Below are 11,836 nucleotides of genomic sequence, written 5' to 3'. Positions count from 1 at the left end.
ACGTACCTGTTTTTACGTAACAATATTTAATATGGTAATCTTGACATAAATTCTGCTTTTTAATAGATATGACTGATTTCTAGTAAGTGCATTTACATTCAGATTATAGCGTTAACTCACTGAAGCCGCCACCCAATGCTTTTTTCCAAGGAGTACGTAAACGCTCTACGCGATTTTAAATTACGTAACGTAGCTCTGTGAGTCGCTATGGGTTTCTTTTTCCCCTGCGTTTGTTATTAGAGGTAAGTAAAGTTTTCTTTCTCTCTCTTTGTCGTCCGTTTATTTAGGGCTAAATCTAAGGCTTAGGCCAACAGATTAACATTTACCGTATGTGAAAATGTTTATTAAGTAGAGAGCGGAGCACAAAGAGGGAAGGGAATATACTCAGGTGGGTTACCATGGTAGTTACGCAGTGGCTGAGCAGACAGCGCAGGAACCTCCATAGTAAAACAGCGACAATAACAGTGTAGAAAGCTGTTGGAAGCTTTTATTTGACTCTGCGTTTTAGATTCTTTTGGTGAGTGTGTAAACGTACTTTTAAGCGTTAACTTTTTTTAGCTAAACTGAGGGAAAAAAAAAAAAAAAAAAAAAAAACAATTCTGCATGAGTTAATTTATTTGATAAACATCCAGCAGTAACACAGTCAGCATTGTATTTGTTATTTAAAACTGACCTTGTCTATTTTTTCTTACTTCCTTTGCAGAAAGTGATGGAAAAATATGAAAAATTGGCTAAAATTGGAGAGGGCTCCTATGGTGTGGTGTTTAAGTGCAGGCACAGAGATACTGGTCAGATAGTTGCCATTAAGAAGTTTGTGGAATCTGAAGATGATCCAGTTATTAAAAAGATTGCACAGCGAGAAACACGTATGCTGAAGGTGAGTAGAATATATCCTTTACATTATGATCTTTATAGTGAGGAACACCACTCTGAATTCAATTTAGATCCATCAATACTGTGACTATTATAATCTTTTTAAATGTAAAACACTAAGTCATTTAGCATTAGTTTATACCTTTTCTTTCTCTTTTGTTACCTGGTGGTTTTGCAGCAGCTAAAACATGTGAATTTGGTCAACCTATTGGAGGTCTTCAGGAGAAAAAGACGTCTCCACTTGGTGTTTGAGTTCTGTGAACAGACAGTCCTCAATGAGCTGGACAAACACCCCCGAGGGTAAGACAGACGCAGGACAGAATCAAAAACTCTGTTGCATTAACATCTGCTTAAGTGCTGGGAACTATGTTTTCACTAAAGAAATGTATAACTCATATTATGCACCAATCACACTTTTCTTGGCTAACTCTGATTTCCTTCTTTTCTGGTCTGAACGGCCTGTTCAGATTTTGACTTATTCTGATATTTTATTTTAAGTAATATAGAGTACAAAGCCTACTGTCAGTGTTAGTAGTTACTAAAAAAATACACCCAACATCCCGCTGGCAGCTGACACTTAAAGGGGGATTATTTTCTATAAATGTAAATGTCAAAACACACACAGCGGCACTCTTAGTGAGTATCACCCTTTATAAAGAAAGAGGAGGGAAAAAATTAATGAGGTGCTTTCAAGATTTTAGATTCACAGGGAAAGAAGACAAGATCTGCATCACCTGAAATCTGATTTATCTTTAAAAAAAAACACACACACATTAACTTAGGTTTATTGTATAAGTATGTTCCTTTGACAAATGCTAGTAAAGATTATCAGTCATCCAGATCATAGTCATTCTAAAAAAGTTCAAAAACAATCCACTTGATTCGTACCCAAAGAACCCAACCGACTCCCCATTCCTAAGGGGCGGACCTGTTCTTCTGGTTCAATTTGCATGTTCTTTAAGCCAAAACAAGTTTTTGAGCTACAAATATAAAGCTTCCAACTCAACGCTAATTCTGAAAATTTGAATTGAGAAAGATCCCTGGATGGGAAGCGAAACATCTTAAAACTTGGAAACAAAGTCCAGTGGATTGTTTTTTTGTTTTGTTTTTTTGGAACTTCCATAGACAAAACTATTACAAAAACATAAAGTAACAGTTAAATACCAAAAGAGGAGATTACACACAATAAAAGAAATCTATCAACTCTATTTAAATGGCACTTTACATGTCCAAAGGGCTCTACAGGACTATAAAATAAAAAAAAGCAAAAACATAAAGCATCTACAGTAAAACTTACTGAATAAGAGCAGCTAAAATTATTTAAAAAGTAAGAAAATGAAGCAACAAATATACAGATTTAAAGAAAATCTGTTTAAAGCTAAACATTGCTCTAGAGGTAGACTGTTCTACAGCCTTAGTGATGTGAACTCAAAGGTTACTCACCCCTTGGTTTTACATCTGCTAGGTAGCAAGTAGAACATTACTGAAAATCTGAACAAAGACTGTGAGCAGCAGAATAATTGCTGCAATATAATGTTTGAAATGGTCTTAATAGATTGAAAAGGGTTATGCCCTAAGTTTCAGTGTTCAAATTTACAGGTTAAAAAAGATTAAGTAGGATTACAGTATCTTTAAACTATTTGGGAAAACCCAGAAGATGATATCATGGTTTCCTCTTCTAATGCTCTAATTGTAATCATCTGATTTAAAAAAGAGACATACCTGTGGATATATTTAAGTCAACGTACTTAACTACTTTCTTGTGTGACATCATGGAAAGATAAAAGACAAGAAAAACCAGCCAAGAGACCAGGAACTCAAAATAAAATGTTGGTCTTTCCCAAGTTTAGTTCCTCTCTGGGTCCAACTGCCAGGTGAAAGACTCATTTGTTCAGCTTTATGTTTGTATAAACAGCATAGTGGTTTTCAGACATCACACCCTTCAGGTAAGAGGAGCGGTTCTGTGTCTAACAGATTAACAGGTTTAGTATGTGTGAGTCCCAACTGTGAGGTACGGAGGTGGTATTATCATACTTGGGAGTATTTTGCTGGTTGAGAGACTGATGCATTTACAAAACATAGGACATTGTGAGAAAAGAACCTCATGTGGATATCATTCTAAGAAACCGGCCTGGATTTTAACCTTTTGACAAATGCAAAATCCATTTAAAAGTGGCTTAATGACACAACAGTTCAGTGTTCCCTTTACAATAACTAAATGTTTCTATTATGGTGCACTGATCAAACATAAGGAGAGCTGGAAAGATGAATGAGTCCATGGCGGCCTCTAAACTAAGCTTTTAATAAAGTTTAAAAATGTATTTATGGTTTTCCGTTTTAAACCAATTTAAAGTATTTATTATGTGTTTTTTTTTTTTTTTTTTTAAGACAACCTTATAGTACATCTTCTTATGTGGTAAACCCACACACAATTCTGGTATCCAGCTAACATAAATTATTATTTATAATCCTAAGTGACCTAGATCTTTAAAATCTGTCTCATATGAGCGAACAGTTGTGTCTCTTTTTTACCATGTATGTTGATGTTTGGTTTCAACAATACTGGCAGAATTATGATAAATTTATAGCAAAGTTGAGAACAAAACCATTGAGCCCTAAAAGCACCACCTACGTTAGAATAGAAGAGAAAAGAAAATCCCTTTATTGTGCCACAATGGGGAAATTGTGGTGTTACAGCAGCAAAAGGTTATAGCAGAAGTGGCCACACAATGTGAATCTTAGAAAAGTGGATAAAAATAACAGATAAGAAAATAAACAAATAAAGTATGAATTTTCCTTTCCTCCAAAGAGCTCCCACAGTTAAACTACAGCTACTTGGCTTGTATTTTTTTTCCCATAAGGCTGTGCAGCAGAAACTCTAGCTGCTCATGAAACAAAGGTGCTTCTGCTGTTAGAAATGGCCTAAGGTTACTTGAGTGGCTGGAGGGCTGTGTAAAGCACCCTTATCGTTTTCATGCTTGAAGTATTAGATAAGAACAATATTACAGGTTCAAAAAATAAGTTCAGTTCCTTGTACAGCAGTCAGTCCTTCTTTGTCTCTTTATCTCTGCAGGGTCCCTGAAGCTCAGTTGAAAAGTATTGTGTGGCAGACGCTGCAAGCTGTGAACTTCTGTCACAAGCACAAGGTCAGGGCATATTTTTATATCAATATCAGTCTTCTTCTGTAACAGACAGCTCGGAACAAAATAAGTTTATCTTAAAGTTGTAGGGAAGTGATTTCTAAATGTCAATGTTCTGCCTTAAACATGTACTGCACATAAATGTACTCTTTATCAGACTATATTGTCCCAAAAGTTAGAAAATTTCTATTTTTCAAAAAATCCTGTCTTAAAATCTGTAGGGTTTTTTTTCCTGTTATTTTATGCAGGCCAGTTAGTTATAGGTCAGCTTGTACACCTAAATTCAGCCAATCATACATCAACAGTCATCTGTCAATCAAATTTTTTCGGTCATAGCATCTTGATTCATATGTCGCAGCTAATATACGCAACGGTTGAAATTAGAAATAAGAATGAGTTTACCTTAGCATTGAGTTTCGTCCCAGTGTTCACGGGGATGGACGTCTGTGTCTTCAGCAGGCGTAGAGCTAACAGAACTGGCAGGGTTGTGAGGCAAGGGCTCAATCATGTACGTCTGTAAGCCTTCTACACCAAACTAAGCTTCTGCCGCCCTGGCATTCTTTTCCACAACAACTTCGTGCCCACTTTCCTCCTCTAAATAAAAAATTTATGACGGAGGAGACTCATCTACGACCTCCGACACAAAACTCTCTTCCTCTTGCATGTTTCTGCTGTCCATAGCGTTCCTTAATGGTGTCGTCTCTAAGTGCTACTTGGTCCCAATGTAATTTCCCATTGGGAACCTACTAGCACTAAGTTGCTAACTGGTTAGCAAGATGCTTCCGACAAACCGTCCAAAACCAAACTTGCTTGCTAACCTTCCACGACAACAATCCCACCCCCCTGATAAACCACCAAACAAATTAACTTTATTCACTCTCGTAAAGTCGTGCACCACTTGTGAGAATTCGAAATTGCAACGTATGGAACAGCTGTTTCGCTACGACTTTAAAGCAGTGCCGGATGACCATATACATCTGATCTAATGGGACCATTATATCCTGATATACACAGGACAGAAGTATAAACGATAAAGCTCACAGATCTTGTTTTCTCCTGGTGTTAAGATGTATGCTGAGTAAAGAGATAATAACCGTTTCATCCAGAGCACATTAGAGGCTTTTGTGAAGGTTCCATTTAAAGTTTCCTGTAGGAGTTTGGGTGGTGGTGTTTTGTTTAAATTGTGACACTGACCTATTATGCTCCACCACTGGTGGCGGTGTGGAGGGAAAAACTATAAAAGGTGAGAGGTAAGAGGGCAGACATGGTTTGGGTGATGGGAGGTTGTATGGTTTTTACCGCTTCCTTTGGCACACAATAGCCTGCGTCCTGTGGTTAAGATCTGTCATATCACACTCTCCATAATTAGCTTTCCATCTTATTTGCTGGAAAAGGCCGCCACTCTGACAGATTGCTCATTTACAAACTGACCTCAATAAATGGGAACACCCATAACATCATCTTGTAAGCGCGTTAATGCCAAAATTCCCCACACCCAGAAGTGATTAAAAGGTGATTGAGAGTCGCTACATTTTCGTTAAAATAAGTCCTCTCCGCGCTAACATGCGATGTTTTTATCTTAAATATTTTACTCTAAAATGCCTCTTAAAATAACAAACAGCTCTGTTAAAATGCCATTTTTTCCCATTCAAAATCCAGATACAAAATACAACAATCTGTTGGTGGGAAGAGTGCAATAAACCCAGATGATTTAGCTTTTGCACCCTTTAATTCAAACTTTGCATATCAGATTTCAGTCTTCTCTGTGAGGAGTCTATCAGCTTACTATCTCCTCACTTTCTAAAATTCACCCCTCCTTCCTTGTATCCAACCTGGCAAAAGTTCCCCGACATCCTATCAGACTCAACAGACATATCCTGTCCACAGCCTTCATCCCAATGATTTTCCTAGAGATAATGTTCCTGATTCTGGAAAAGTCATTCTGTAACTTGATTGTTTTTCTCTCATAAAGGCTTCCTGTCATTAATTTAAATGCATACCTGGGATGGAAACAAAATACAACCATAACTTGTTGGACATTCATCTAGCTTGTTCAGTGTTGCTGACAAAAAACACTGAAAAAGGATATGGCTGCATGTTAGGTAAAGATGCCGAACAGATACCTCTGAAATTATTTATACCATCAATCCAAAGTAATTTTGATAAATTGATATGTATGATGTTAATACAATTGTCCTCTGACCCTGCTTATATTGTGCTTTTTTGTTTTATATAGGATCATTATTATTAATAAATTGCTTGCTTTAAATGTATACATAAACAAATAATCAAACTTTTTATCTCAGTTATAGTAGATGATATGCTGTGTAATGTCATTTCAATAACAGTTTGGCTATTCAGGAAAAAAACAGGTCTTTGAATGTGTTTCACTTGTGATAAATAGCCTTCTTTACTGCTGTTTTCCAAAGCTGAGCTGTATTAACTACTCCCCCTACAGGTAGTAGTTTAGTATGTAGCAGACTTTTCTTTATAATCAGTCTGTAGAGTATTTTAAAAGAGTTTAGTTTTATTTCTATTCCTATCATTTTTTTGTTTGTCAGTAAATGCAGTCTGACTATCTCTGCCAGGAAGATGTTTGATGCTTTTTGGTCCTTTTTTTGGTTCTGTCTTAGTGCATCCACCGTGACGTAAAGCCAGAGAACATCCTTCTCACCAAAACCGGAGTCATCAAGCTGTGTGACTTTGGCTTTGCCCGCATTCTGAGTAAGATCATTTAGAGGCCAGCGTATTTATGTGCACTCAGTGTTAAAGCAGCTCTTATGACTTATTCAACATTAAAACAGGGCTTACTGTTAGCCTTCTCTTTTTGTGTGTTTGAATGACTGCTTTGCACAAAAGGATCATTCAGTCAGTTAGTGTCTGTGTGTGTAGAGCGTCTCTGTTTACCCTCCTGCTTCAGGTTTCAGTGTTACGTTGCCATACATCCACATGTCGCCGTCCCATGTAATCCTCTCCTCAGTGTTATTTAGTGTTTATTGCAGTATCTTTAGCAAATGTTCATGTTTACAGGTAGCCTTTATGTGTCTGTCTTTACTCAGCGGGACCAGAGGATGACTACACTGACTACGTAGCGACCCGCTGGTACCGGGCCCCAGAGCTTCTGGTGGGTGACACCCAGTATGGACCTCCTGTTGATGTCTGGGCTCTGGGCTGCGTCTTTGCTGAGCTTCTAAATGGGAATCCTCTCTGGCCCGGGAAGTCTGATGTTGACCAACTGTACCTCATTCGAAAAACTCTGGGTACACTTAACAATCAATTCTGTCTCACAAACACACGTTTAGACTAATTTCTACATTTCTGAGGTGTTCATACCTCATGAACTTTTAGATCATGTCATTAACTTATCAATCCATCCATCCGAATCACAAAGGGTGCTGGTGCCTATCTCCAGCTGGCTACGGGCGAGAGACCGGGTACACCCTGGATAAATCGCCAGTCCATTGCAGGGCAACACAGAGACAAAGAATTCACATACACACTCACACCTAAGGAGAATTTAGAGAAGCCAATTAACCTAACAGTCATGTTTTTGGACAGTGGGAGGAAGCTGGGGTACCCGGAGAGAACCTACACATGCTCAGGGAGAACATGCAAACTCCATGCAGAAAGACCCCGGGCCAGGAATGGAACCCGGAACCTTCTTGCTGCAAGGCAGCAGTGTCACCAACTGTTCCACTGAGCAGCCTGTCATTAATTTACACTTTAATTAATATGATTGAGGTTTTATGTAAAAAACAAAACAAAAAAAAAACAAAAAAAAAACAAAACAAGAAAGGTTAAAACAAAGGGAATGTTTTATAATGTTTGATTTTTTTATTTGTATGCATATGCAGAATGTTTTAGCCCATTCTCCTTTGCAAAATAGCTCAGCATCAGTCAGATTGAACAGATAACCTCTGCATACACTAACTTTGAAGTCCTGCCACCAATTCTGAATCGCATTTAGGTCTGATTATTGCCCAGGTCACTCAAACAGATTCATATTATCGGGTTAAAACGTTTCCATTGTACCTCTGACTGCGTGTTTCATGTTACTGCTAGAGGAGCCCCCTGTGTCTCCATCTGCAGACTCTTAAGTGTTTCTTCCATGGTTAATCTGTATTTAGCCCAGACTATCTTCCCATTAACTCTGAACGGCATCCTTGTCCCTACCAAAGAAAAGCCTTCCTGCATGATGCTTCCACTGCCATCTAGGAGATGTGCAGTTTCTTCTTTCTCCTACTTCCTGTATGGTTTTCTTTCAACAAAATAGTTTTTTCTGCCACTACTCCATAAAGGACAGGACTGTGTGTAACAAAAAGTTACCCACAAACGCATCATACCTGCTTCTCTGCTTAATTCCATCATTAATTGATCTTTAAATTTCAGCCAGAAATCTGGAACCTGCAGCTTAAAAGTTACCTGGACTCTTTCCAGCTTTAGCTAAGGATGATATAGAATAAGAAATACTTTCAAAGATAGATATGGTAACAAATGCAGGTATAAGCATTATTTCAGTTTTTTTTATGACATAATTGTAATCATTTCCACAACAGAAGGACAATAAAACTACCAGTTATTCTTTTCAGATCTATTTTTCTTGTAAATAGGTTAAAAATGACTGTATTTACTTTGTATTGCATTATTTTCTGCAAACTTTAACATCGTATAAAATAAATAATTCAATTTTTTTTTTTTAATACAGTGAAGTGAATAATTGTTACATATCAAAGTATGAAAAAGATTTATGGATATTATGACTTAGGCAAGGCAGTGTAAGGTCAACATATGATCGGCTCTTTTCCACATGTCCCTCCATACTGTAGGTGACTTGATCCCCCATCACCAGCAGATTTTCCGTTCCAATGTTTTCTTCTCTGGAGTCAGTATTCCTGAACCGGACACCATGGTATTTCTCACCATCCTAATGAGCAAAACAGAGAATTTACAAAGTAGAGTCAATGAATTCAATAACCTTGTTTTCTTCAAGGAACCCTTGGAATGGCGATTCCATGGAGCATCTCCTCAAGCTCTTCAGGTCATGAAGGTATGCAGAGTTCATTTTCTATAAAACTGCAGGAATATTCTCTCTAAATCAGTTGGGTTGGGAGAATATTCACAATTCTGTAGAGAAAGATAATACACACTCTCTTTTATGTCTTATTTTAATGTATTTTCTATTTTTTAATCATTTTAATCTTAATTATTTTTTCCCAATCACTTTTAGGTCATGTGACTTATGGACACAAAACTGATGTAAAATCATTATTCTAGCCTGAACAGAGGATTGTTTTTTTTTATCCAATTTTCATACATTTACTATTTTTTTTCACAAACTTTTAAAATGAAGAAACTCTTGTTTCGTTTTCCATTATAAGAAAATAATTTCATTTACCGTTGGTCCCAAAGTAGAACAACATGTTTATAAGGAGGGAGTTGGCAGAGAGCAGCTGCTAACAGTAGAGCTACTCATGTCAGATTTTCCTGCTGAGATCACATCTCTAATCCAATAGCAAAACTCAGAAGCGGCAACCTATTTGTAACCTGAGGTGGGCACATATACAGAGACAACCATATATATATATATATATATATATATATACATCTAATAATACAAAAGTTATACATGTATATATACACACAAATACATAAATATTCTATCTATTTATCTATCTACCAATATATATGTATCTATGACATACGCGCATTAACGATATTTATGTTTGTACATAGTTTCTCACAGAAGTTTTAAATGCCCTAAAACCCCTGGAGTAGGACTGTTCTGATGTTTTCTTATTTTATATTACTGCATTTCTGCAGGTAGGGAATCTTGACTGTAGCAATGTGGTGTAGCTTATCTGAAGAAATGCACAGAAAACCTTGCTTAGCTTTGATAGCTGCTTGAAGACCTGCTGTAAATACTTTAGCAAATATCAGCTGGGATTTCGCAAGTTGACAGAAATATGATCATGTTCGAATCATAAAATACCAACAATAATGTGTGTTTTTTTTTTTTCATTCTGAAAAGTTATCCCCGCAAGTTTTTGTTTAACTAATTGGATGACTACTCCAGATGGTCGGAGTATGTCATTTACCCCAGCAACCAATGGGGGGGTGTGCATCCTCCTCTTGTTCTCTCAAAGTTAAAATAACTGTATTCTTTCAAATTAATTGAGGAAGATTAAGTGTGCTGGCCTATTTACTACTTTCTTTAAACATAAACATATACATATATATATTTATTTGGATTTGAATGTTCTTAAAAATAGAGAATAACCAAATGTTTATGTATTAAATTAATCATTTGATCATTTTCAAAATACATTTTATGTAAATCCTTAACCTGGATGAATGCAGTGTTGTTGACAGACTAGATTGCATCCAGCACACCACTGCTGCCAAGATTTTGAGTATTTTATATTTTAATAGAAGTTAAATTCTTCCAACAGAAATCCTTCTGACTTTCTTCTTTAAGTAAGATACTAACCGCTCATCAGACCTTCAACCATAATCTTACTTGAAAACTCTCTGTGGAGTCAATAAAAACACACAATAACATATTACAAATGTTTTGTCTCTGTTTATACAGTCCTGCCTAGTTATGGACCCCTCGCTCCGGCTGTCCTGTGAGGAGCTGTTGGAACTGCCATACTTTCAGGATCAGGGAGGGGCGAACTGGGGCCGAGAAATGGAGCGCCCTGGAAGGAGACATGACAGAGGGTCCCGGCGCAGACAAGCTGGGGTAAAGATGACGCTCAGGCTGCTTCAAATGTCCACCTTAATCCCTATATAGAGCATACCGGTTACACCATTTTATGAGTGTCCGAATGTCTAGTGGATAAAAAAGTAGTGGACTCAAAATGTTCCACAATGCACTTGAAAAGTAGTGTGCAACCATGATTACTAGACAAGCAGATATATCCCAGAATGTTTTGCAAGAGTTATCCTTCCAAAGCATCATGGGATTTTTTGGGGGGTGAGAGAGATCAAAGGTGGCGCAGGCATCATGCAGGGAACCGGTGTGTGACCAACAGGGAGCGAAAAGCAGTGATCATCTGTCAGAACGGTCAGTTAACTGAGTTCACTATAAAGTCCACTATAAAGTCCTCGCTCTGGAGTTATTGAGGGGTTAGAGGTTAGGGCAGGCGGTCGGACACGGCCACTCTGTAACATTCAGTATATCTGAGGGGCTGAGTGCACGTCAGCAGCCATGGAGTTCCTCAGTCTAGTCAAAGCCTCTCTGATGTTATCCATAAAAGATGTCCCTTTCTCTGTGTGCTTCCCTCCCTTTAGGTCCAGTATCTTCCTCAGTTACCTCAGAGTAACATCTCACCTGCCCCAGATGTCAAGAAACTAGTAAAGCATAAATATCACCTGCCCAACATTTAAATACATCAACAATTTTATTTGGAGCCATTGAATTAAACTAATAAAAAATGCAATTGCTTTCCTTGACTATGTGCAATCCCTTTGTTACACCTGATATGTATTTTATCCTGTGTTGTGTTTGATTATATCATTCCAGTTTTATTCGTAAATCTTAGCAGGATAAGACTAAACATACATTTTATTTTGAACTCTTGCTCAATGTGCAGTAAATATGTTTTGTAATTACAAGAATGTATGTTTGTTCGTAATTAACTGCCTACTAGTATGCAACTACATTTCATAATACTGAGTGTAAAGGTTGCTTTAAGTAGTCATGACTAGAAAACCTATACAAATTTAATGCAAGTTTACATGTTTGTTTTGTTTTTTTATACAAACATGAGGTAAATTCACCTGCCATCCCAAAGTTAGAGAACATCTGACATTTTATATCA

The 11,836-nt window shown here is 37.3% G+C and overlaps 1 protein-coding gene across 2 annotated transcripts; it reads left to right on the top strand.

Annotated features, from left to right (window-relative positions):
- The first annotated feature begins 432 nt into the window (after positions 1-432).
- On the top strand, positions 433-11,836 carry LOC107103697 (cyclin-dependent kinase-like 1). Of its 2 annotated transcripts, none has more exons than XM_015403495.1 (10): positions 433-517; positions 704-877; positions 1,055-1,173; positions 3,947-4,019; positions 6,647-6,737; positions 7,073-7,273; positions 8,840-8,922; positions 9,004-9,060; positions 10,603-10,755; positions 11,307-11,836. In XM_015403495.1, exons 2-10 carry the CDS (start codon positions 710-712, stop codon positions 11,400-11,402), a joined length of 1,041 nt encoding a protein of 346 aa, XP_015258981.1. In that variant the 5' UTR covers positions 433-517; positions 704-709; the 3' UTR covers positions 11,403-11,836. The 2 variants fall into 2 exon arrangements, with proteins under 2 accessions (XP_015258981.1, XP_015258980.1); XM_015403494.1 differs by having other exon boundaries at positions 1,052-1,173.

The sequence above is a fragment of the Cyprinodon variegatus genome, unplaced genomic scaffold (genome assembly GCF_000732505.1).
Source record: "Cyprinodon variegatus isolate N-32 unplaced genomic scaffold, C_variegatus-1.0 Scaffold1506, whole genome shotgun sequence".
In the NCBI taxonomy this organism is placed as follows: domain Eukaryota; kingdom Metazoa; phylum Chordata; class Actinopteri; order Cyprinodontiformes; family Cyprinodontidae; genus Cyprinodon; species Cyprinodon variegatus.
Note: the sequence above shows the minus strand (reverse complement) of the source record. Positions and strands in the feature narration are given on the sequence as shown.

Bases quoted from the DNA above. Each gene is read 5' to 3' on its own strand.
- LOC107103697 (XM_015403494.1), top strand. From the start codon at position 710: ATGGAAAAATATGAAAAATTGGCTAAAATTGGAGAGGGCTCCTATGGT. The intron at 878-1,051 runs GTGAGTAGAATA...GTGGTTTTGCAG, and splicing joins GAGAAACACGTATGCTGAAG to CAGCTAAAACATGTGAATTT. The intron at 6,738-7,072 runs GTAAGATCATTT...GTCTTTACTCAG, and splicing joins TGGCTTTGCCCGCATTCTGA to CGGGACCAGAGGATGACTAC.